This window comes from Myxine glutinosa, chromosome 1, assembly GCF_964187855.1.
Source record: "Myxine glutinosa chromosome 1, kmMyxGlut1.1, whole genome shotgun sequence".
Taxonomy (NCBI): domain Eukaryota; kingdom Metazoa; phylum Chordata; class Myxini; order Myxiniformes; family Myxinidae; genus Myxine; species Myxine glutinosa.
Genome location: NC_136261.1, coordinates 378,428,886 through 378,455,601, shown reverse-complemented (window position 1 = coordinate 378,455,601; position 26,716 = coordinate 378,428,886). Strand labels below are relative to the sequence as shown.

Here is a 26,716-nt window from a genome sequence, read left to right as displayed (position 1 = left end):
TGCTCATCTCCAACCCCTCACTCCTCGCTCTCCAACTCCTTACTGCTCTTCAATTTCTCGCTCCTCTCCAACCCATAGCCCCTTGCTCTCCAACCCCTAGCTCCTCACTCCCAAACCCCTAGCTCCTTGCTCTCCATCCCCTAGCTCATCGCCCTCCAACCACAAGCTCCTCACTCTCCAACCCCTCGCTCCTCTCTCTCCAACCCCTCGGTCCTTGCTCTCCAACTCCTCTCTCCTCACTCTCAAACCCCTCGCTCCTCTCCAATTTCTCGCTCCTCTCCAACCACTGGCTCCTCACTCTCCAACCCCTAGCTCCTCACCGTCCAACTCCTCGCTCTCCAACCCCTCGCTCCTCACTCTCCAACCCCTCGCTCCTCTCCAATTTCTCGCTCCTCTCCTACCCCCAGCTCCTCACTCTCCAACCCCGAGCTCCCCACCCTCCAACCCCTCACTCTCCAACTCCTCACTGCTCACTCTCCAACTCCTCGTGCGTCACTCTCCAACTCCTCGCTCCTCACTCTCCAACCCCAAGCCTTCCCTCACCAACTTCTCGCCCTCCAACCCCTCGCTCTCACTCTCCAACCCCTCACTCCTCTACAATTTCTCGCTCCTCCCCAACCACTAGCACCTCACTCTCCAACCCCTAGCTCCTCACTCCCAAACCCCTAGCTCCTTGCTCTCCATCCCCTAGCTCCTCGCCCTCCAACCACAAGCTCCTCACTCTCCAACCCCTCGCTCCTCTCTCTCCAACCCCTCGGTCCTTGCTCTCCAACCCCTAGCTCTTCGCTCTCCAACCCAAAGCTCCTCGCTCTCCAACCCCTCGCTCCTTGCTCTCCAACCCCTCGCTCCTCGCTCTCCAACCCCTCGCTCCTCGCTCTCCAACTCCTCACTCTCCAACCCCTTTGCCCCTCACTCTCCAACCAATCACTCCTCACTCTCCAACTCCTCGCTCTTCACTCTCCAACTCCTCACTCCTCACTCTCCAACCCCTTGCCCTCACTCTCCAACTCCTCGCTCATCACTCTCCAACCCCTCACTCATCTCCAATTGCTCGATCCTCTCCCATCCCGAGCTCCTCACTCTCCAACCCCTCGCTCCTCAATCTCCAACCCGTAGCACCTCACCCTCCAACTCCTCGCTCTCCCACCCCTCGCTCCTCACTCTCCAACCCCTCACTCCTCTCCAATTTCTCGCTGCTCTCCAACCCCGAGCTCTTGACTCTCCAACCCCTAGCTCCTCACTCTCCAACTCCTCGCTCCTCACTCTCCAACTCCTCACGCCTCACTCTCCAACTCCTCGCTCCTCACTCTCCAACGCCATGCTTCTCACTCTCCAACCCCTCTCTCCCCACTCTCCAACTCCTCGCTCCTCACTCTCCAACCCCTCGCTCCTCGCTCTCCAACCACTCACTCCTCTCCAATTTCTCGCTCCTCTCCAACCCCTATCTCCTCACTCTCCAACCCCTAGCTCCTCACTCTCCAACCCCTAGCTCTCTCTCTCCAACTTCTCGCTCTCCAACCCCTCGCTCCTCATTCTCCAACCCCTCACTCCTCTCCAATTTATTGCTCCTCTCCAACCACTCACTCCTCACTCTCCAACTCCTCGCTTTTCACTCCCCAACCCCTAGCTCCTTGCTCCCCATCCCCTAGCTCCTCGCTCTCCAACCTCTCGCTCCTCACTCTCCAACCCCTAGCTCCTTGCTCTCCAAACCCTAGCTCCTCGCTCTCCAACCCCTAGCTCCTCGCTCTCCAACCCCTAGCTCCTCGCTCTCCAACCCCTAGCTCCTCACTCTCCATCCCCTCGCGCCTCGCTCTCCAACCCCTTACTCTCCAACCCCTAGCTCCTCACTCTCCAACCAATAGCTCCTCGCTCTCCAACCCCTAGCTCCTCGCTCTCCAACCCATAGCTCCTCACTCTCCATCCCCTCGCGCCTCGCTCTCCAACCCCTTACTCTCCAACCCCTAGCTCCTCACTCTCCAACCAATAGCTCCTCACTCTCCAACCCCTAGCCCCTCACTCTCCAACTTCTCGTCCTCCAACCCCTCACTCCTCGCCCTCCAACCCCTCGCTCTCCAAACCCGAGCCCTCACTCTCCAACCCCTAGCTCCTCACTCTCCAACTCCTCGCTCCTCACTCTCCAACCCCGAGCCTCTCACTCTCCAACTTCTCACTCTCCAACCCCTAGCTCCTCACTCTCCAACTCCTCGCTCCACACTCTCCAAATCCTCATGCCACACTCTCCAAATCCTCACACCTCACTCTCCAACTCCTCGCTCCTCACTCTCCAACCCCTCGCGCCTCACTGTCCAACTCCTCGCTCCTCACTCTCCAACTTCTCGCTCCTCGCTCTCCAACCCCTAGCTCCTCGCTCTCCAACCCCTAGCTCCTCGCTCTCCAAACCCTAGCTACTCGCTGTCCAACCCCTAGCTCCTCACCCTCCAACTCCTCGCTCCTCACTCTCCAACTCCTCGCTCCTCAATCTCCAACCCCTCTCGCCTCACTCTCCAACCCCTCTCACCTCATTCTCCAACCCCTCACTCCTCACTCTCCAAACACTCGCTCCTCACTCTCCAACTCGTCGCCCCTCACTCTCCAACTCCTCGATCTCCAACCCCGCACTCCTCGCTCTCCAACCCCTCGCTCCTCTCCAATTTCTAGCTCCTCTCCAACCGTGAGCTCCTCACTCTCCAACCCCTAGCTCCTCACTCTCCAACCCCTAGCTCCTCACTCTCCAACCCCTCGCGCCTCACTGTCCAACTCCTCGCTCCTCACTCTCCAACTTCTCGCTCCTCGCTCTCCAACCCCTAGCTCCTCGCTCTCCAACCCCTAGCTCCTCGCTCTCCAACCCCTAGCTACTCGCTGTCCAACCCCTAGCTCCTCACCCTCCAACTCCTCGCTCCTCACTCTCCAACTCCTCGCTCCTCAATCTCCAACCCCTCTCGCCTCACTCTCCAACCCCTCTCACCTCATTCTCCAACCCCTCACTCCTCACTCTCCAAACACTCGCTCCTCACTCTCCAACTCGTCGCTCCTCACTCTCCAACTCCTCGATCTCCAACCCCGCACTCCTCGCTCTCCAACCCCTCGCTCCTCACTCTCCAACCCCTAGCTCCTCACTCTCCAACCCCTAGGGCCTCACTCGCCAACCCCGAGCCCCTCACTCTCCAACCCCTAGCTCTCCAACCACTCGCTCCTCACTCTCCAACCCCTCACTCCTCTACAATTTCCCGCTCCTCCCCAACCCCTAGCCCCTCAATCTCCAACCCCGAGCTCCTCACTCCCCAACCCCTAGCTCTCCATCCCCTAGCTCCTCACTCTCCATCCCCTAGCTCCTCGCTCTCCAACCCCTAGCTCCTAGCTCTCCAACCCCAAGCTCCTCGCTCTCCAACCCCTTGCTCCTCACTCTCCAACCCCTCGCTCCTTGCTCTCCAACCCCTAGCTCCTCACTCTCCAACCACTCGCTCCTCACTCTCCAACTCCTCGCTCTTCACTCTCCAACCCCTCACTCCTCACTCTCCAACCCCTCGCACCTCACTCTCCAACCCCTCGCTCATCACTCTCCCACCCCTCACTCCTCTCCAATTTCTTGCTCATGTCCCACCCCGAGCTCCTCACTCTGCAACCCCTTGCCCCTCACTCTCCAACCCCTCGCTCCTCAATCTCCAACACCGAGCCTCACCCTCCAACTCCTCGCTCTCCAACCCATCACTCCTCGCTCTCCAACCCCTAGCTCCTCGCTCTCCAACCCCTAGCTCCTCTCTCTCCATCCCCTCGCGCCTCGCTCTCCAACCCCTTACTCTCCAACCCCTAGCTCCTCACTCTCCAACCAATAGCTCCTCACTCTCCAACCCCTAGCCCCTCACTCTCCAACTTCTCGTCCTCCAACCCCTCGCTCTCCAACCCCGAGCCCTCACTCTCGAACCACTAGCTCCTCACTCTCCAACTCCTCGCTCCTCACTCTCCAACCCCGAGCCCCTCACTCTCCAACTTCTTACTCTCCAACCCATAGCTACTCACTCTCCAACTCTTCGCTCCACACTCTCCAAATCCTCACGCCACACTCTCCAAATCCTCACACCTCACTCTCCAACTCCTCGCTCCTCACACTCCAACCCCTCACGCCTCACTGTCCAACTCCTCGCTCCTCACTCTCCAACTTCTCGCTCCTCGCTCTCCAACCCCTAGCTCCTCGCTCTCCAACCCCTAGCTCCTCGCTCTCCAACCCCTAGCTACTCGCTGTCCAACCCCTAGCTCCTCACCCTCCAACTCCTCGCTCCTCACTCTCCAACTCCTCGCTCCTCAATCTCCAACCCCTCTCGCCTCATTCTCCAACCCCTCACTCCTCACTCTCCAAACACTCGCTCCTCACTCTCCAACTCGTCGCTCCTCACTCTCCAACTCCTCGATCTCCAACCACTCGCTCCTCACTCTCCAACCCCTCACTCCTCTACAATTTCCCACTCCTCCCCAACCCCTAGCCCCTCAATCTCCAACCCCGAGCTCCTCACTCTCCAACCCCTAGCTCCTCACTCTCCAACCCCTAGGGCCTCACTCGCCAACCCCGAGCCCCTCACTCTCCAACCCCTAGCTCTCCAACCACTCGCTCCTCACTCTCCAACCCCTCACTCCTCTACAATTTCCCACTCCTCCCCAACCCCTAGCCCCTCAATCTCCAACCCCGAGCTCCTCACTCCCCAACCCCTAGCTCTCCAACCCCTAGCTCCTCACTCTCCATCCCCTAGCTCCTCGCTCTCCAACCCCTAGCTCCTAGCTCTCCAACCCCAAGCTCCTCGCTCTCCAACCCCTTGCTCCTCACTCTCCAACCCCTCGCTCCTTGCTCTCCAACCCCTAGCTCCTCGCTCTCCAACCACTCGCTCCTCACTCTCCAACTCCTCACTCTTCACTCTCCAACCCCTCACTCCTCACTCTCCAACCCCTCGCACCTCACTCTCCAACCCCTCGCTCATCACTCTCCCACCCCTCACTCCTCTCCAATTTCTTGCTCATGTCCCACCCCGAGCTCCTCACTCTCCAACCCCTCGCCCCTCACTCTCCAACCCCTCGCTCCTCAATCTCCAACACCGAGCCTCACCCTCCAACTCCTCGCTCTCCAACCCATCACTCCTCACTCTCCAACCTCTCACTTCTCTCCAATTTCTCGCTGCTCTCCTACCCCTAGCTCCTCACCCTCCAACCCCGAGCTCCTCACTCACCATCCCCGAGCTCCTGACTCTCCAACCCCGAGCACCTCACTCTTGAAGTCCTCACACCTCACTCTCCAACTCCTCACCCCTCACTCTCCAACTCCTCGCTCCTCATGCGCCAACCCCTCACTCCTCACTCTCCAACCCCTCACTCCTCACTCTCCAACTCCTCGCTCCTCACTCTCCAACCCCTCGCTCCTCGCTCTCCAACCCCTCACTCCTCTCCAATTTCTCGCTTCTCTCCAACCCCTAGCTCCTCACACTCCAACCCCTAGCACCTCACTCTCCAGCCCCTAGCCCTCACTCTCCAACTTCTCGCTCTCCAACTTCTCCCTCCTCGCTCTCCAACCCCTCGCTCCTCATTCTCCAACCCCTCACTCCTCTCCAATTTATTGCTCCTCTCCAACCACTCACTCCTCACTCTCCAACTCCTCGCTTTTCACTCCCCAACCCCTAGCTCCTTGCTCCCCATCCCCTAGCTCCTCGCTCTCCAACCTCTCGCTCCTCACTCTCCAACCCCTAGCTCCTCGCTCTCCAACCCCTAGCTCCTCGCTATCCAACCCCTAGCTCCTCGCTCTCCAACCCCTAGCTCCTCACTCTCCATCCCCTCGCTCCTCGCTCTCCAACCCCTTACTCTCCAACCCCTAGCTCCTCACTCTCCAACCAATAGCTCCTCACTCTCCAACCCCTAGCCCCTCACTCTCCAACTTCTCGTCCTCCAACCCCTCACTCCTCGCTCTCCAACCCCTCGCTCTCCAACCCCGAGCCCTCACTCTCCAACCCCTAGCTCCTCACTCTCCAACTCCTCGCTCCTCACTCTCCAACCCCGAGCCCCTCACTCTCCAACTTCTCACTCTCCAACCCCTAGCTCCTCACTCTCCAACTCCTCGCTCCACACTCTCCAAATCCTCACGCCACACTCTCCAAATCCTCACACCTCACTCTCCAACTCCTCGCTCCTCACTCTCCAACCCCTCGCGCCTCACTGTCGAACTCCACGCTCCTCACTCTCCAACTTCTCGCTCCTCGCTCTCCAACCCCTAGCTCCTTGCTCTCCAACCCCTAGCTCCTCGCTCTCCAACCCCTAGCTACTCGCTGTCCAACCCCTAGCTCCTCACCCTCCAACTCCTCGCTCCTCACTCTCCAACTCCTCGCTCCTCAATCTCCAACCCCTCTCGCCTCACTCTCCAACCCCTCTCGCCTCATTCTCCAACCCCTCACTCCTCACTCTCCAAACACTCGCTCCTCACTCTCCAACTCGTCGCACCTCACTCTCCAACTCCTCGATCTCCAACCCCGCACTCCTCGCTCTCCAACCCCTCGCTCCTCTCCAATTTCTCGCTCCTCTCCAACTGTGAGCTCCTCACTCTCCAACCCCTAGCTCCTCACTCTCCAACCCCTAGCTCCTCACTCTCCAACCCCTCGCGCCTCACTGTCCAACTCCTCGCTCCTCACTCTCCAACTTCTTGCTCCTCGCTCTCCAACCCCTAGCTCCTCGCTCTCCAACCCCTAGCTCCTCGCTCTCCAACCCCTAGCTACTCGCTGTCCAACCCCTAGCTCCTCACCCTCCAACTCCTCGCTCCTCACTCTCCAACTCCTCGCTCCTCAATCTCCAACCCCTCTCGCCTCACTCTCCAACCCCTCTCGCCTCATTCTCCAACCCCTCACTCCTCACTCTCCAAACACTCGCTCCTCACTCTCCAACTCGTCGCTCCTCACTCTCCAACTCCTCGATCTCCAACCCCGCACTCCTCGCTCTCCAACCCCTCGCTCCTCTCCAATTTCTCGCTCCTCTCCAACCGTGAGCTCCTCACTCTCCAACCCCTAGCTCCTCACTCTCCAACCCCTACCTCCTCACTCTCCAACCCCTAGGGCCTCACTCGCCAACCCCGAGCCCCTCACTCTCCAACCCCTAGCTCTCCAACCACTCACTCCTCACTCTCCAACCCCTCACTCCTCTACAATTTCCCGCTCCTCCCCAACCCCTAGCCCCTCAATCTCCAACCCCGAGCTCCTCACTCCCCAACCCCTAGCTCTCCATCCCCTAGCTCCTCACTCTCCATCCCCTAGCTCCTCGCTCTCCAACCCCTAGCTCCTAGCTCTCCAACCCCAAGCTCCTCGCTCTCCAACCCCTTGCTCCTCACTCTCCAACCCCTCGCTCCTTGCTCTCCAACCCCTAGCTCCTCGCTCTCCAACCACTCGCTCCTCACTCTCCAACTCCTCGCTCTTCACTCTCCAACCCCTCACTCCTCACTCTCCAACCCCTCGCACCTCACTCTCCAACCCCTCGCTCATCACTCTCCCACCCCTCACCCCTCTCCAATTTCTTGCTCATGTTCCACACCGAGCTCCTCACTCTCCAACCCCTCGCCCCTCACTCTCCAACCCCTCGCTCCTCAATCTCCAACACCGAGCCTCACCCTCCAACTCCTCGCTCTCCAACCCATCACTCCTCGCTCTCCAACCCCTAGCTCCTCGCTCTCCAACCCCTAGCTCCTCTCTCTCCATCCCCTCGCGCCTCGCTCTCCAACCCCTTACTCTCCAACCCCTAGCTCCTCACTCTCCAACCAATAGCTCCTCACTCTCCAACCCCGAGCCCCTCACTCTCCAACTTCTTACTCTCCAACCCATAGCTCCTCACTCTCCAACTCCTCGCTCCACACTCTCCAAATCCTCACGCCACACTCTCCAAATCCTCACACCTCACTCTCCAACTCCTCGCTCCTCACACTCCAACCCCTCGCGCCTCACTGTCCAACTCCTCGCTCCTCACTCTCCAACTTCTCGCTCCTCGCTCTCCAACCCCTAGCTCCTCGCTCTCCAACCCCTAGCTCCTCGCTCTCCAACCCCTAGCTACTCGCTGTCCAACCCCTAGCCCCTCACCCTCCAACTCCTCGCTCCTCACTCTCCAACTCCTCGCTCCTCAATCTCCAACCCCTCTCGCCTCACTCTCCAACCCCTCTCGCCTCATTCTCCAACCCCTCACTCCTCACTCTCCAAACACTCGCTCCTCACTCTCCAACTCGTCGCTCCTCACTCTCCAACTCCTCGATCTCCAACCCCTCGCTCCTCACTCTCCAACCCCTCACTCCTCTACAATTTCCCACTCCTCCCCAACCCCTAGCCCCTCAATCTCCAACCCCGAGCTCCTCACTCCCCAACCCCTAGCTCTCCATCCCCTAGCTCCTCACTCTCCATCCCCTAGCTCCTCGCTCTCCAACCCCTAGCTCCTAGCTCTCCAACCCCAAGCTCCTCGCTCTCCAACCCCTTGCTCCTCACTCTCCAACCCCTCGCTCCTTGCTCTCCAACCCCTAGTTCCTCGCTCTCCAACCACTCACTCCTCACTCTCCAACTCCTCGCTCTTCACTCTCCAACCCCTCACTCCTCAGTCTCCAACCCCTCGCACCTCACTCTCCAACCCCTCGCTCATCACTCTCCCACCCCTCTCCAATTTCTTGCTCATGTCCCACCCCGAGCTCCTCACTCTCCAACCCCTCGCCCCTCACTCTCCAACCCCTCGCTCCTCAATCTCCAACACCGAGCCTCACCCTCCAACTCCTCGCTCTCCAACCCATCACTCCTCACTCTCCAACCTCTCACTTCTCTCCAATTTCTCGCTGCTCTCCTACCCCTAGCTCCTCACCCTCCAACCCCGAGCTCCTCACTCACCATCCCCGAGCTCCTGACTCTCCAACCCCGAGCACCTCACTCTTGAAGTCCTCACGCCTCACTCTCCAACTCCTCACCCCTCACTCTCCAACTCCTCGCTCCTCACGTGCCAACCCCTCACTCCTCACTCTCCAACCCCTCACTCCTCACTCTCCAACTCCTCGCTCCTCACTCTCCAACCCCTCGCTCCTCGCTCTCCAACCCCTCACTCCTCTCCAATTTCTCGCTTCTCTCCAACCCCTAGCTCCTCACACTCCAACCCCTAGCACCTCACTCTCCAGCCCCTAGCCCTCACTCTCCAACTTCTCGCTCTCCAACTTCTCCCTCCTCACTCTCCAACTCCTCGCTCTCCAACCCCTCAGTCCTCATTCTCCAACCCCTCACTCCTCTCCAATTTATTGTTCCTCTCCAACCCCTAGCCCCTCACTCTCCAACCCCTTGCTCCTCACTACCCAACCCCTAGCTCCTTGCTCCCCACTCTCCAACCCCTCGCACCTCACTCTCCAACCCCTAGCTCCTTGCTCTCCAACGCCTCGCTCCTCGCTCTCCAACCACTAGCGCCTCGCTCTCCAACCCCTCGCTCCTTGCTCTCCAACTCCTCGCTCTCCAACCCCTCACCCCTCACTCTCCAACCCCTCGCTCCTCACTCTCCAACCTCTCGCTCCTCACTCTCCATCCCCTCGCTCCTCGCTCTCCAACCCCTCGCTCCTCTCCAATTTCTCGCTCCTCTCCAACCCCTAGCCCCTCACTCTCCAACCCCGAACGCCTCACTCTCCAATCCATAGCTCCTCACTCTCCAACCCCTAACTCCTCTCCAACCCCTCACTCCTCTCCAACCCTCCTCATCGTTGTTGCAGCAGCAACCTGTGCAAGTCTGTGATCACGTTCGTCGAAGGTCTCGTTCTCCCGTCTCGTTCTTTTTCTTGCTGCATTCTAGTGGGGTCACCCGTGGGAATCCCACAGGCATGGACGTGTGTGACATTTGGACATCTTGATTTAGATGCTGCACATTAAATTTTACAAAATGGATACTGGCAATTCATCAGATCCAGAAATGTTGTAATGAACACAATTTATTTATTTCACATAATATGTGACCCTTCACTCCTCTCCTCTCTCCACCCTCACACCTCTCCAATCTCACTCCTCCTCACACTCCCCTCCAAAACCTCCTCACACTCCCCTCCAATACCTCCTGACACTCCTCTCCAATACTTCCTCACACTCCTCTCGAATCCCTCACACTCCTCTCGAATCCATCACACTCCTCTCGAATCCCTCACACTCCTCTCGAACCCCTCACACTCCTCTCGAATCCCTCACACTCCTCTCCAATCCCTCACACTCCTCTCCAATCGCTCCTCACTCTCCTCTCCAATCGCTCCTCACTTTCCTCTCCAATCGCTCCTCACTCTCCTTTCCAATCGTTCCTCACTCTCCACTCCAATTGGCCCTCACTCTCCAACCCCTCGCTCCTCACTCTCCAACACCTAGCTCCTCACTTTCCAACCCCTCACTCCTCGCTCTCCAACCGCTCACTCCTCACTCTCCAACCCCTCGCTCTCCAACCCCTCACTCTCCAACCCCTCGCTCTCCAACCCCTCGCTCTCCAACCCCTCGCTCCTCACTCTCCAACTCCTCGCTCCTCGCGCCTCTCCCGTCTCATTCATTTTGGAAATGGAGGTTTCTACGCAACGCATGAATTGTCACGAGCCTCAAGAGGAAGTGTCTTGTAATCATCAAATGGCAAGTGAATTTCATTGTGAAAATTAAAGATTTCAAATAAACCTATTTAAAGTGTATGCGTACATAACTAATAAAAAAAAACAACGAAGGAATATCTCTCGGTAATTTCCTGAAACATATTTTACTTCCGGATAATAATGTTGAATGAAATAAGTACGAAGAAATAGATGTCGTTTTTGTGACGACTGTCATCAAAAGTAAAAGTAATATATCTCAACGGAAAAGAAAAAGAGAATTTTTAATATATGTTGACATTTTCCCCGACTGTTATTTTAGGCGCTGTATTTTCGTGTATCATCGTGGGCGATTTAAAAATATATATCTCTGCATTTTCCCGTGTGTGCGTGAATGTTCTCAATTATTTCTGACACCGAGTCTAAAACCATCGATAAAAATTAAATCAGATGGTGAATTCGATAAAATCGTGAGGGTGATTCAATGAATGGGCTTTAGTTTACAGGCCTTTGAGAAATCATTTCGTTCTATAAACGGAAACTTTCACGGGATTTTCTTCCCGTTTTTTTTTCAACCGAGCCTAAAACGATGTTAGCAACTGTTAAAAATGAAATGATATATCGAATTAGAGTTTAAATAAACCTGTGTGAGAGAGAAAGACAACACGGGCCTAACTAAACAGGCCTCAAGGCTATTCGAGTTAATAAAATGGTGGATATTTGTTTACATGAAGCCTCTCCAAGAATGGGTGGAGCTACTCTGTAAACGGAGTAAGCCACACCCCCGGATAGACAGACAGACAGACAGAATCACCTTCGCCTATTATTATATAGATCTACACATCTGGGCAGGAGTCTGTTGTCACTGAACTACTCCCTGAAACTTTTGTTTCCATAGTTGTGAAGTGTTTTTAATAACGTGGTGGTGGTTTTGAATCATGTGGGGGTGAGGTATTTTGAATTATGTGGTGGTGATATGTTTTTAAATCACGTGGTGGTGAGGTGTTTTGAATTACGTGATGGTGAGGTGTTTTGAATTACTTGGTGGTGAGGTTTTTAAAATTATGTGGTGGTGAGGTGTTTTGAATTACATGGTGGTAAGGTGTTTTGAATCATGTGGTGGTGAGGTGTTTTAAATTATGTGGTGGTGAGGTGTTTTGAATTACATGGTGGTAAGGTGTTTTGAATCACGTGGTGGTGAGGTGTTTTAAATTATGTGGTGGTGAGGTGTTTTGATTTACATGGTGGTGAGGTGTTTTGATTTACATGGTGGTGAGGTGTTTTAAATTACATGGGGGTGAGGTGTTTTAAATTAGGTGGGGTGAGGTATTTTAAATTACATGGGGGTGAGGTGTTTTGAATTAGGTGGGGTGAGGTATTTTAAATTACATGGGGGTGAGGTGTTTTGAATAATGTGGTGGTGAGGTGTTTTGAATTACATGGTGGTGAGGTGTTTTGAATTACGTGGTGGTGAGGTGTTTGGAATTACGTGGTGGTGAGGTGTTTTGAATAATGTGGGGGTGAGGTGTTTTGAATAATGTGGGGGCGAGGTGTTTTAAATTACTTGGTGGTGAGGTGTTTTAAATTAGGTGGGGTGAGGTATTTTAAATTACATGGGGGTGAGATGTTTTGAATTGCTTGGTGGTGAGGTTTTTAAAATTATGTGGTGGTGAGGTGTTTTGAATTACATGGTGGTAAGGTGTTTTGAATCATGTGGTGGTGAGGTGTTTTAAATTATGTGGTGGTGAGGTGTTTTGAATTACATGGTGGTAAGGTGTTTTGAATCACGTGGTGGTGAGGTTTTTTAAATTATGTGGTGGTGAGGTGTTTTGAATTACATGGTGGTAAGGTGTTTTGAATCATGTGGTGGTGAGGTGTTTTAAATTATGTGGTGGTGAGGTGTTTTGAATTACATGGTGGTAAGGTGTTTTGAATCACGTGGTGGTGAGGTGTTTTAAATTATGTGGTGGTGAGGTGTTTTGATTTACATGGTGGTGAGGTGTTTTGATTTACATGGTGGTGAGGTGTTTTAAATTACATGGGGGTGAGGTGTTTTAAATTAGGTGGGGTGAGGTATTTTAAATTACATGGGGGTGAGGTGTTTTGAATTAGGTGGGGTGAGGTATTTTAAATTACATGGGGGTGAGGTGTTTTGAATAATGTGGTGGTGAGGTGTTTTGAATTACATGGTGGTGAGGTGTTTTGAATTACGTGGTGGTGAGGTGTTTTGAATTACGTGGTGGTGAGGTGTTTTGAATAATGTGGGGGTGGGGTGTTTTGAATAATGTGGGGGCGAGGTGTTTTAAATTACTTGGTGGTGAGGTGTTTTAAATTAGGTGGGGTGAGGTATTTTAAATTACATGGGGGTGAGGTGTTTTGAATAATGTGGTGGTGAGGTGTTTTGAATTACATGGTGGTGAGGTGTTTTGAATTACGTGGTGGTGAGGTGTTTTGAATTACGTGGTGGTGAGGTGTTTTGAATTACGTGGTGGTGAGTTGTTTTGAATAATGTGGGGGTGAGGTGTTTTGAATAATGTGGGGGCGAGGTGTTTTGAATTACGTGGTGGTGAGGTGTTTTGAATAATGTGGGGGTGAGGTGTTTTGAATAATGTGGGGGTGAGGTGTTTTGAATTACGTGGTGGTGAGGTGTTTTGAATTACGTGGTGGTGAGGTATTTTGAATAATGTGGTGGTGAGGTGTTTTGAATAATGTGGTGGTGAGGTGTTTTGAATTACGTGTTGGTGAGGTGTTTTGAATAATGTGGTGGTGAGGTGTTTTGAATAATGTGGTGGTGAGGTGTTTTGAATTACGTGTTGGTGAGGTGTTTTGAATAATGTGGGGGTGAGGTGTTTTGAATTATGTGGTGGTGAGGCATTTTGAATAATCTGGTGGTGAGGTGTTTTGAATAATGTGGTGGTGAGGTGTTTTGAATTACGTGGTGGTGAGGTATTTTGAATAATGTGGTGGTGAGGTGTTTTGAATAATGTGGTGGTGAGGTGTTTTGAATTACGTGTTGGTGAGGTGTTTTGAATAATGTGGGGGTCAGGTGTTTTGAATTACGTGGTGGTGAGGTGTTTTGAATAATGTGGTGGTAAGGTGTTTTGAATTACATGGTGTTGAGGTATTTTTAATAATGTGGTGGTGAGGTGTTTTGAATAATGTGGTGGTGAGGTATTTTGAATAATGTGGTGGTGAGGTGTTTTGAATAATGTGGTGGTGAGGTGTTTTGAATTACGTGGTGGTGAGGTGTTTTGAATAATGTGGTGGTGAGGTGTTTTGAATAATGTGGTGTTGAGGTGTTTTGAATTACGTGGTGGTGAGGTGTTTTCAATTATGCGGTGGTGAGGTGTTTTGAATAATGTGGTGGTGAGGTGTTTTGAATAATGTGGTGGTGAGGTGTTTTGAATTACGTGGTGGTACACATGACACGGACCGTACAGTGAGGCTTGTTTTCGCGCCAAGGTTGGGCAGTTTTCCTGCCAATCGGAACTGCGTCGGGAATGCGCGCTTGGGGCCTGCCGATCCCCGACACACCTCCGCTGGTTGAGATAAGCGCCCCCCCCCCCCACACACACACACACATACACACACACACACACACACACGGCCCTTTATTAGTCCCCTACCGGTGGTGGTGAGGTGTTTTGAATAATTTTGCTCTCCGTCTCTCAGTCCGTCATACAAAGAACAGCTTTCCGGACTTTTTTTCTAAACTCTTAATGCTAATGATTTCAAACTTGGCACATGGTTTCCTCATGATAAGTTGCAGATCAAGTTCGAACTTCACGACGTTTCGATCATTTTTGACAAAGTTATGGCACTTTGAACTTTGGGGATTTCCCCAACAGTTTTCCGGACTATAATTTGGAGTGCGGTAAGTCATAATACTTTCTTCTATGACAGTGCTACCCAATGCCGGTAGGGGACATGTATTGCAGCGCAATACTCAGAATGCTTTTTTTTCAAGATATTCCGCTCACAAGGTTCAGACATATATATGGTGGCGGCCATCTTGGATTTTGACGTGGCGACCCAATTTTAAACAGCGTTCTTCCTTGTGCCTAGATACACCCACACACCAGATTAGAAGTTGGTACTTTGCTTATTTTTCAAGATATTTCGCTCACAAGGTTCAGACATATATATATGGTGGCGGCCATCTTGGATTTTAACGTGGCGACCCAATTTTAAACAGCGTTCTTCCTTGTGCCTATATACACCCACACACCAGATTAGAAGTTGGTACTTTGCTTATTTTTCAAGATATTTCGCTCACAAGGTTCAGACATATATATGGTGGCGGCCATCTTGGATTTTGACGTGGCGACCCAATTTTAAACAGCCTTCTTACTTTTGCCTAGATACACCCACACACCAGATTAGAAGTTGGTACTTTGCTTGTTTTTCAAGATATTTCGCTCACAAGGTTCAGACATATATATATGGTGGCGGCCATCTTGGATTTTAACGTGGCGACCCAATTTTAAACAGCGTTCTTCCTTGTGCCTAGATACACCCACACACCAGATTAGAAGTTGGTACTTTGCTTATTTCAAGATATTTCGCTCACAAGGTTCAGACATATATATATGGTGGCGGCCATCTTGGATTTTGACATGGCGACCCAATTTTAAACAGCCTTCTTGCTTGTGCCTAGATACACCCACACACCAGATTAGAAGTTGGTACTTTGCTTATTTTTCAAGATATTTCGCTCACAAGGTTCAGACATATATATATGGTGGCGGCCATCTTGGATTTTAACGTGGCGACCCAATTTTAAACAGCATTCTTCCTTGTGCCTAGATACACCCACACACCAGATTAGAAGTTGGTACTTTGCTTATTTTTCAAGATATTTCGCTCACAAGGTTCAGACATATATATGGTGGCGGCCATCTTGGATTTTGACGTGGCGACCCAATTTTAAGCAGCCTTCTTGCTTGTGCCTAGATACACCCACACACCAGATTAGAAGTTGGTACTTTGCTTATTTTTCAAGATATTTCGCTCACAAGGTTCAGACATATATATATGGTGGCGGCCATCTTGGATTTTAACGTGGCGACCCAATTTTAAACAGCATTCTTCCTTGTGCCTAGATACACCCACACACCAGATTAGAAGTTGGTACTTTGCTTATTTTTCAAGATATTTCGCTCACAAGGTTCAGACATATATATATGGTGGCGGCCATCTTGGATTTTAACGTGGCGACCCAATTTTAAACAGCGTTCTTCCTTGTGCCTAGATACACCCACACACCAGATTAGAAGTTGGTACTTTGCTTATTTTTCAAGATATTTCTCTCACAAGGTTCAGACCTATAATGAAGCCTATAATGACCTATAATAATGAATGACCTATAATGAAAGACCTCAAATGAAGCCTCTGAAATAGTGGCGAGAACAGAGGGTGGGGTGCCATCTTTCTGCAGCTTTGTCCCAATTATTATCGCTTGAACAGCATCCAAGGAACATTCTTAGGTACAGGCAGGTACCACGTTTTCTATTTCAAGAGACAGCCTTGATAGAGTGCCTGCTACAGAATTACTCCTGCCAGGCGGATACATAATTGTGAATCGGTAGTCGTCCAACTCCTCTACCCATCTGTGTCCCATTGCGTTTAGCCTGGCACTGGTTGTCACATATGTGATTGGCTTATTTTCTGTGTAAACAGTATGGGGGGCATAGTAAAGGTAGTTTGCTTGAGTGTGAAGGTGGTAATTCCTCTCAGCAGGAGACAAAGTTCTAGAGCCAAACCCAATCTCACGCAGCTTCCCATGTTGCTCTTGATACAGCACACCGATAGACCAGGGATTTTCTTAACCTTTCTTCCGCCATTTACCCCCTAGGCTCGACATGACCAGCCAATTACCCCCACCCCATAAGCTATTTAAATTAATCGACTGGCCGATGCAATTTTGGTGCAAAAAATAAAGAGAGAGAAAAGCAAAGCATTTATTATCCAAGTTTTGTCCAATTTCGGTAGTGGGTTGTCAACCACCCAGGGTAGTACTACTGTGTTGACTTAGTAGCGTTAAAGTGGTGCCCGGAACCATCGTACACTCTCCGTGGCAGGATTTCTGGTCTTACTTCCGGTCTCACTCAAACTATAACGACCGGGCTTGCTTTAATCTCTCTTTCTCACAAAGAAACATCATACACTTTTCTTCTCTTTTATTTAAGGCCTGGCATTGAACAGGGCTATACAGTCTATGCCTGGAGCCTCCAACATAAAAAAAAAAAAAAAATAAAAAAAAAAAATAAACTGTAAACAAAGAGAGAAGAAAATAATATATTGCACTCATATCAATCACCACCACCATATCAAAAACACAAAAAACAGGAGTATCAAGGGGAACAATCACAATCACCACCGTATTAAAAAAACAACACCAGGAGTATCAATGGGAACCTTGTTGCTGCCTCGGCTCAATCAGTTTATCTCTTCCAGGCGTTGTTGATGACAACGCTACTCACAAGTCATCAGCTTTCAGGTGGTTCCTGGTTCCTTCATCGCTACCAGTGTTGAGAACCCAGTCACACTGAGATACATGGTGATGAAAGGAACGACCACTTGGAACTCACACTGATTGAGAAGTTGGAATGAATCTGTCAGTTCCGTCCAATATTCCACTCCCACTCTTTCAAATTCGTCTTTCAGACCAGTAGAGTTAAGATCAATCGGCTCTTCTTTTGCTGGGTCGACATCGTTCATGTAAGTCAGATCAGTGAACGGTCTCAACACCCAGCTTTCTGGAGAAATCATATCTGTTGCATAGTAGCCAGTGAAGTGATCTTTCAAGGTTTTCAAATATGCAGCTGTCAAATATGCAGCGATGAATTGAGTTGAAAGTTTAACAGCAATTGCATAGTGCATCACTGATTTAGGAAACCAACTATTTTTGAGGTCAAAAGGTCAACTCAAGGTCAAACTTCTAAAATCATCAATTTTCATCTGAAGAATAATTAATTACTATCTGATTGAACGGAGCTTTGAGTACGATCGTCAATTTAAATCTTAATGAAATGGACAGCTTGATGTATCTATGGCAACTATTTATTTGGGGTTGGGGTGGGGGGGATTTGCAAGTATCGTGCTTTGCACAACGTCTTTCTTGTTTTATCCATTTATTTCCTTGTTTTTTTTTCTATTTAAGACGTGTTTTTCGTGTTTTTCGTATCGTGTTTTTCGTGTATCGTGTTTTTCGTGTAATATCGTGTTTTTCTATTTAAGATTTTGCGGCCTAGTACTCGTAGGCTTGGACTACCGTACCGTCTCCGACCTTGTGGTTTGTTTTCCTCTCAGCGATTCGTCGAATGCGCTGAAATTATTTTCGTTCACTGTTTCGTCCCAGTCGTTCACCCCGTACCTCCTTGTTTAATATCTGTACTCACAAAAAAAAAAAAAAAAAAAAAAAAAGCCCAAAAAAACTATTTCCTTCCCAGGTCTTATTCGTTTATTTGTTCTTTTTGTTCGTTCGTTCTTCGTTCGCGATCACGCGGTTAGAAATGTATAATCTCTCCCCTGAACAACTATTTTCTCTCATATATTATAACACCCTTTTCTTCTTTTCCTACAAAAGGATGCTTTCGTCTTGCTCACCAAATCTATTCATTCCAAAAAATATATATAATACCATCTCTTACAGTTCCTCCTTTCTACATTCCCTAAACTATCCAGAACTCCATCCCTCCTCCAGTGTCCTCAAACGTATTTTTGACTCGAAGGTCTCAAACTCATTTTGCAAAAAATGTTCGTTTCCCATGAATCGTACACTTTTCAAAATCCAATCTCACCCCTCTCCTCCAAATCCTCCTCATCACCCATCCCTTTCAAATCTCCCCCCTTGCCCCTTCCCTCCTCTTCCTCCTAAACTCCCCCCACACCCCTCCCCTCCGAGACTCTCCCTCGCTCCTCCCCTCCTAGACTCCCCTCTCACCCCTCCTCCTCAAAGCATCCTCCCTGCTTCTTCCTCCTTCCAACTTTCACCTTCATCTCCCCAAACCTTCTGCCTTGCTCTTCCCCCTCCTCAAATAACACCTCACTGTGCCTCACCCAATCTCCATCAAACCTTTTGTCCGCCCCATTCTTCCCTTTCTCCAAGCTATTCTGAAATCTCTGACCCACCTTCAACAGCTCTCCCTACCTCTTCCTCCTCTTCCACATCTTACCCTACCCCTCCCCCCCCCCCCTGTTCTGGACCCGATGCTCCCCCTTCCTCTTCATCAACGGTATGGACCTCAAACATCCGGGGCCTTCGCTCAAACTTGACTGACCTCTCCATACAGGTTGCTTCTGACAAACCAGATGTGATCTGCTTAACAGAAACTTTCCTCCTTCATGAAGTCTCTGATGCCTTGGTATCTCTCCCAGGTTACTCCCTCCTCCGGTATGATAGACCTGAGCCTCGTCCTGGAGGTGGGGTTGCTATCTTTATAAAAAACTCTCTTCCTCACTCGCCCTCCACTGCCCTCTCTCCACCTCACCCCCAGGAATACCTTTGGCTACGGCTTCCCCTTCGCTCCCACCTTTTGTTCATATGTGTGTTGTACCGTCCACCAATCAGCGATGACTCCATCTACATCTCACTCTCTGATAATATGGACCAACTTCTATCTACCCATCCCAACTCTCTCTTCCTCATATGTGGTGATTTCAATTTTCACCATGCCAGTTGGCTGGGTGTGGGTACCTCTCTCACCAGCCATGGCTCTTCAGCAAAGGACTTCTGCGACTCACTGGGAGTGACACAATCTGTCAATTTCCCGACCCGGATCTCAGTCAACGGAGCATCTTCTCTTCTGGATTTGGTTATGACAAACTTCCCTGAAAATGTCTGCTGCTCTTCTTCTGCTCCAATCGGCTCATCTGATCATGTGCTTGTCAAAGTGGACATCTCTCTGACCATTCTCAGAGAGCCTCCTCAGCGTCGACGAGTCTGGCATTTCACTCAGGCCAACTGGCACGGTCTTCAAGCAGCCATCAATCATCTGGACTGGTCTCCCATCTCTACCGCCTCTGACATCAACTCATCCTGGGAATTCTTTCAAAGTAAATTGCTCTCTCTCATGCACAGATTTATCCCATCTCGTCTTCAGTTGTCATACCCTTCCTCCCGTCCATGGTACACGGAATCTTGTGGTGAGGCTGTTGCCCTGAAACAACTTGCTTTCGTCTCCTGGAAAGCAAATCCAACGGAAGGAAATCTCATTTCCTTTCACAAAGCCCGAAACAAGTGTGTGTCCACCCTCAGGAGAGCCAGGAAACAATATCTCACCATTCTCAAGACCGAACTCTCTTATCTGTCTCCCTCTTCCAAATCCTGGTGGCGTCTGGTCAAATCTGTTTCTGGTGTTTGTTCCCCCTCCATCCCCTCCCTCACTTCAAACGGCTTAACGGCTGACTCCGCACGTGAAAAAGCTGAATGCCTCAACTCTGTGTTTGCCTCTAAATCTTGTGTCCCAAACCCATCCCTCTCTGTACCCACCATACCCAGTCGTACCCAGCTGCTCCTGGACTCTGTGTCCTTTCCTCCTGACAAGGTGGAAAAGTTTCTGGCAACCCTCGACTCTGATTCTGCAACTGGTCCTGACGGCATCAGCCCACGGGTCCTAAAATCATGTTCTTCTGCACTTTCTCTCCCTCTTTCTGTTCTCTTCACCCTCTCTTTTGCTCAAGGTCATCTGCCATCTGCTTGGAAATCAGCCAACATCACCGCTTTGCACAAAAAAGGTGCAAAAACAGATCCCAGCAACTACAGACCAATCAGCCTTCTCCCAATTATCAGCAAAGTCATGGAATCCATCATTGCTTCAGATATTAAATCTTTCCTCTTCTCCAATGGCTTGATCTCTGATCATCAATTTGGTTTCAGACCTGGTCACTCTACTCTGGACATCCTGCTTCTGCTTTCTCAACAATGGATGGAGGTCCTCAACGCCAAACAGGAAATTAGAGCTGTCTCCCTTGACATTTCACGTGCCTTCGATACGGTCTGGCACCCTGCTCTGCTCTCCAAACTCTCCTCCTTTGGTATCCATGGAAATCTCCACGCATGGCTGGCGGACTTCCTCTCTGGTCGTAGTCAACGTGTGGCCCTGAATGGGTTTCTCTCATCTCCTCTTCCTGTTCAGGCTGGAGTTCCCCAAGGTAGTGTTCTGGGCCCTGTGCTTTTTCTGGTCTTCATCAATGATCTCTCTGACTCTCTTGAAAATCCTCTCTATCTCTTTGCTGACGACTCTACTCTCTGTCGCTCCATTCCTCATCCCTCAGATCGGCAGTCTGCAGCCTCCTCACTCTCTGCAGACCTGGACAAAATCACAGACTGGTCAAACAAGTGGAACATGTCTTTCAATCCTGACAAATCTCACACTCTTACAATGTCTCTCCGAAAGGACCGACTGGACAACCCTCCCATCTACTTTCTCAACAATCCTCTCCACGAAGTTCTGTCGCTCAAGCTTTTGGGTCTCACTATCTGCCATGATCTTTCTTGGGAAAACCACATTTCCAAGCTGGCCTCCAAAGCCAGTCGCCGACTGGGCATCCTCCGTCATGCGAAGTCCTTCCTTGGCACACCTGAGCTCCTCACCACATACAAGGCTTTCATCCGCAGCTCAATGGAATACTGTTCCCCCCTCTGGGCTGGTGCTCCTGCCTCACACCTTGCTCGGCTTCACGCTGTTGAGGCCAAAGCTTTCAGAATCATTGGAATCTCCTGCGATGTAGTCAACGCCGAGGGCCTTTCACTCACTCACCGCAGGCAGGTTGGTGGTCTTTCTGTCTTCTACCGACTCCTCTCCGGCCTTGCTCCCCCAGCTCTCTCTGTGCTCTGTCCCCCCAATATTCCTTCAGGTCGCACAAGATCTGCCTGCAACCCTCTTCTGGTTAAACTGCCAAAGTCTAGGCTCTCTGCTCACCTTCACTCTTTCATTCCCCTTTTCTCCCGCCTCTGGAACAAACTCCCCCACTCCCTTCAATCCCACTCCTCCCTCCAGGTCTTTAAAACAGCTGTTCACCACCATCTCTTATCTTCCCCCATCGAAAACCTTGATCTATTCTACCCCCGGTAATTCACCCCAGAGTCCTTGCAGTGTTCATATGTTTTAATCCTCTCCCACCTCCCCCCAAGTCCTCCCGATGTCCCTGCTCTCAAATGTTGTGTTTGTGTCCTTCCCCCTCTCTTTTGTGTCCTTCCCCCTCTCTCCCCATCTTGTCTACCGCTCCCCTTGTTTTTTGTGTTTTGTGTGTCGGTTTGTCTTTTTGTGTGATTAATGTTAGCTCTTTCACGAGCCTCGATCTTGTATACAAAAAAAAAAAAGAAAAAAAAAAAGACATTAACCATGGGGTATAAAATTGGGAGGAAGTAAGGGGGTCAAAATAAAATGACTGAAGGTAGTATAGAGAAAGGACGATCGTGGGCACACAACTACGAACAAAGGAACTGAGTAGGCCTAAAAAAAAAACATCTATGAAAAATCAGACTAATAATCTCAAATTTGCATTAATTTTAAAACAAAACCCAACTATAAGCACACAGTACACACATACACAACAAAATAAACAGTAGAAAACTGACTAAACGACCGGGAGAACTTATCTTTGAAGATACCTGAGTCAAAAAATCGGCGCAGATCTAACTCAAGACAAGTCAGGAAACGACGATGGTTCACGAGTGAGGGGAATTCAACGACAAAGGTCAAAACCGGCATTGACAAAATATATAAATAGGAATGTATTATCTGTTATGAGACTAGTTAGCTACACAATACCGAAAATTTGGTTCGATTCTGAAACTTTGAAAATTTGACCTTTGTGACCTTCAAAGGTCAAAGATTCTGAAATTTGTTGGAAAACTTGTATTTCATGATGTATGTGATAATATAAGATCATGTACGACATTTCACCCTATCAGGAAGCGAACAATGTAATAAAACAATCAAAAATCGACTTTTCTAAATTTCGTGACCTTGTGACTTTGACCTTGGGGTGAAAATGAAAAATCGAGCTCCGTGGGGCTAGACACATGACATTGGCCTAACCAAATACCGAAACCCCTGTCAGATTCCAGCAAACCCCTTGGAGAAGATGTAGCTTGAACTCGATTACCCCCTAAAAAGACATCTTTTACGCCCACTCTAGGCAGGACACAACTAGATCATGATATCAACCTCCCACCCAAGTTTCATCAAGATCGGATGATATCATCGGCTGCGGATAGACAGACACACACACACACACACAGACAGACGCACACACATGACGAATATAGTGGTCACTTGATAACTCGTGAACCAATACAAGAAGCCTATGGCTTATGGTTTTATCATTGGAGCTTGGCTCTGCCACTGACGCAGTGCCCTCTGCAAGTTAGGACAGCAATTTGCAATTTGTTGAGAGTGCTGGGAATAGCTTGCCTATTCTTTGCATAGGACATCATGGAATGCTTGACGTGCACCAAGTAATTTGAGCAAAAAAGACACCCAGATTCACGTCCATCCGAAGGATGACACACTGATGAATCCCCATAACTGTGAAACACCAATATAACAGTTTATATCAGGGCCAGGATTCAAACTCAGGCTAAACAGCTTCGAGGTGAATGCGCATCATCATCATGTCGCCCCGCCGTTACGGCGTTGGTGTTAGGTAACAGACTGCGCGAACGTTTTAGGAGCAACAGGCCTTGCGGAGAAGTCAGTCGCTCCCTCTCGCCAAACAACCCAAAGTCCAATGGCAGGCCGAAGCCCGACAAACCGGAAGGGAAGTGTGGTGCAGCGGCTGGCCGGATGCACAGGGAATATCCATAGTGCACCGCCCTTATTTTACAGCATACCACAGGTGCTGCTGGTTCATGCAGTAACTCGCTGCCGTTGTTCCAGTAAGACCGGACATCCACCAAACGAGCTCATCATTCAACCCAGCAAGCTGGTACTCAATTTGCCGACCTCAGAAGGATGACAGGCTGAGTCAACCCCCCTGGCGTTAATTCAGCGATCGACCGGGATTCGAACTCAGGATCCTAAGATCCCAATCCGGCACCCTAACCGCTAAGCCAACACCAGAGATATATGTGAGTGCACATAACTCTCGGAAAAACCCAATTCATTTCTGATTTCCTCCAGCTACTCTTTTGTTATCTCTTTGCTGTCACTTTGGCCAGTGTTCTTTTTGGCCAAAGCCCAGCTCCTCTTTAATTTCCCTCACTTGTCCAATTTACGGCAGTGTCATGTTTTCAAGTTCATGATTCTCGGTCTCTTCCTCCGCATTCTTTCCAGAAACAGGTGTGTGCTGCAAAAACATCCAGAGAGCATGTGTTAATATGTGTTATATGAAATCCTGTATAAACAACTTTGTGTTGCACTTTTAAAGCAAATGTAGATGTTTTATTGAGGCATGTTGCTTTCATGTTTTTGTGCACCGCACCTTTCCTATGCCACCTCCAGGCGCTGCAAATCGTCATTGCCGGGCACCGAAGGGGGCTCGGCAATGACGCACGCTGAAAGGGAGTACTCAGTTTTCAATCTGGTTGTTGCTTGCAAAATCAAAGATTTTTCAAGTATATTGGTCGGTTGCGTTTGTGGTTCTGTCTGTCTGTCTGTCTGTTTGTCTGTCTGTCTGTTTGTCTGTTTGTTACTTGGCAAAAAATTTATTTTATTTTTCCAAGTATATTGCTCACTCCGGTTTGTGGGTTTGTTTGTCTGTCCGCTCACTTATACTTGCCTACAGGACACAATTTTAAAACGATCTTCACGAAACTTTACCAAATGGCAGAGTCCGTGGTCCGACAAAATCCTATATATATTTGGGGTTAAAGGTCAAAAGGTCAACGTAGGCCAAAGGTCAACCACTTTTTTTAAATTTCTAAAATCCTCAATTTTCATCTGATTGACTTGAAATTTGAATAGGATTTACATATCGGCTTACTGAATTCAATCACCCACTATTTTTGAGATCAGCATCGGCAAAAAGGTCAACATAGGCCAAAGGTCAATCACATTTTTTAAATTTCTAAAATCCTCAATTTTTATCCACTTCACTTGAAATTTGAATGGGATTTACATATCAGCAAACTGAATTCAACCACCAACTATTTTTGAGATCACCATCGGCCAAAAGAGCAACATAGGACAAAAGTCAACAACAATTTCAAAGTTCTAAAATCCTCAATTTTCATACGATTCACTTGAAATTTGAATGGGGAATACACATCGGTTAACTGAATTCAAGGAACAACTATTTTTGAGATCAGCATAGGCCAAAAGGTCAACATAGGCCCAAGGTCAACCGCTTTATTCAAATTTCTAAAAGCCTCAATTTTCATCCGATTGACTTGAAATTTGAATAGGATTTTCATATCAGCCAACTGAATTCAACCACCAACTATTTTTGAGGTTAAAAGGATGCTCCACTGAGTGCCAATCCACTTTGTTCTGTTTTGACAAGTGTCGCCTTGCGAGTGATTTTTCATTTGTTTGTTTGTCACCGGCCGACAGGTCACAATTTTCAACCAAACTTCACGAAACTTTACCAAATGGTAGGTTTCGTCAAAATCAAGAAGCCTATTGCTTTTGGGGTCAAAAGGTCAACATAGGCCAAAGGTCACCAACATTGCTGAATTTCTAAAATCCTCAATTTTCATCCGATTGACCTGAAATTTGAGGTGGACTTGCATATCTGGTCACTGAATTCAACCACCAAGTATTTGCGGTCAACATCGGCAAAAAGGTCAACATAGGCCAGATTTTTAAAATCCTTAATTTTCATCCAATTGACTTGAAATTTGAAGAGGACTTGCATATCTGGTCCATGAATTCAACCACCAAATATTTTTGAGGTCAACATAGGCCAAAATTCTAAAATCCTCAATTTTCATCGAATTGACTTCAAATTTGAAGAGGACTTGCATATCTGGTCAATGAATTCAACCACCAAATACTTGTGAGGTCAACATTGGCCAAAAATTCAACTTAGGCCAAAATTCTAAAATTCTCAATTTTCATCCAATTGACTTGAAATTTGAAGACGACTTGCAAATCTGGTCACTGAATTCAACCACCGAGTATTTTTGAGGTCAACATAGGCCAAAAGGTCAACACAGGCCACATTTCTAAAATCCCCAATTTTCATCCAATTGACTTGAAATTTGAAGTGGACTTGCATATCTGGTCACTGAATTCAACCACCAAGTATTTTTGAGGTCAACATAGGCCAAAAGGTCAACATAGGCCAATTTTCAAAATTCCTCAATTTTCATCTGATTGAATTGAAAATTGAACAGCATTTGCTAATTGAGTCACTAAATAGGGAAACTAACTATTTTTGAGGTCCAAAGGTCAAAGGTCAATTCAAGGACCACCTTCCAAAATCATCATTTTTCATCTGAAAAATCGTCACTTTTCTTCCTATTAACCTGAGCTTTGACCAAGATTGTCAATTTTAATCTTGATGAAATGGACAATTTGCTGTATCAATGGAATTTTTTTTCATGGGGGAGGTGGGAGGTAGATTTTGCAAGTATTGTGCTCCGCATGACATCTTCTTGTTTGTTTGTTGTACACCGCACCTTTCCTATGCCATCTCCAGGCATTGCAAAACGTCATTGCCGGGCACCAAAGGGGGCTCGGCAGTGACGCACGCTGAAAGGGAGTACTCAGTTTTCACTCTGGTTTGTTTTCTTGTTTTACACCGCACCTTTCCTATGCCATCTCCAGGCATTGCAAATCGTCATTGCTGGGCACCGAAGGGGGCTCGGCAGTGACGCACGCTGAAAGGGAGTAGTCATTTTTCACTCTGGTTGTTTGTTTTTGTACACAGCACCTTTCCTATGCCATCTCCAGGCATTGCAAATCGTCATTGCTGGGCACCGAAGTGGGCTCGGCAGTGACGCATGCTGAAAGGGAGTACTCAGTTTTCACTCAGGTTGTTGTGCACCGCACCTTTCCTATGCCATCTCCAGGCATTGCAAATCGTCATTGCTGGACACCGAAGGGGGCTCGGCAGTGACGCACGCTGAAATGGAGTACTCAGTTTTCACTCTTTGTTTGTTTGTTTGTTTTCTTTCTTTCTTTCTTGTTTGTTTGTCTGGGCGATATCTCAGCCATCCTTTGACCTAGGAAGTTGAAATTTCGGCACAGT

The 26,716-nt window shown here is 49.3% G+C and overlaps 2 protein-coding genes across 5 annotated transcripts in view; both read right to left on the bottom strand.

The window, feature by feature from the left end:
* The window catches only part of LOC137415872 (E3 ubiquitin/ISG15 ligase TRIM25), a 732,877-nt gene that overhangs the window by 442,402 nt on the left and 263,759 nt on the right, over positions 1 to 26,716 (bottom strand). The window lies entirely within an intron of this gene.
* LOC137418166 (uncharacterized) overlaps positions 22,980 to 26,716 on the bottom strand; it is a 56,891-nt gene continuing 53,154 nt past the window's right edge. The window contains exon 7 of the mRNA XM_078770231.1: positions 22,980 to 23,869. Within this exon, the coding sequence (XP_078626357.1) occupies positions 23,795 to 23,869 (75 nt within the window). The 3' untranslated portion in view covers positions 22,980 to 23,794. The remainder of the gene's footprint in view (positions 23,870 to 26,716) is intronic.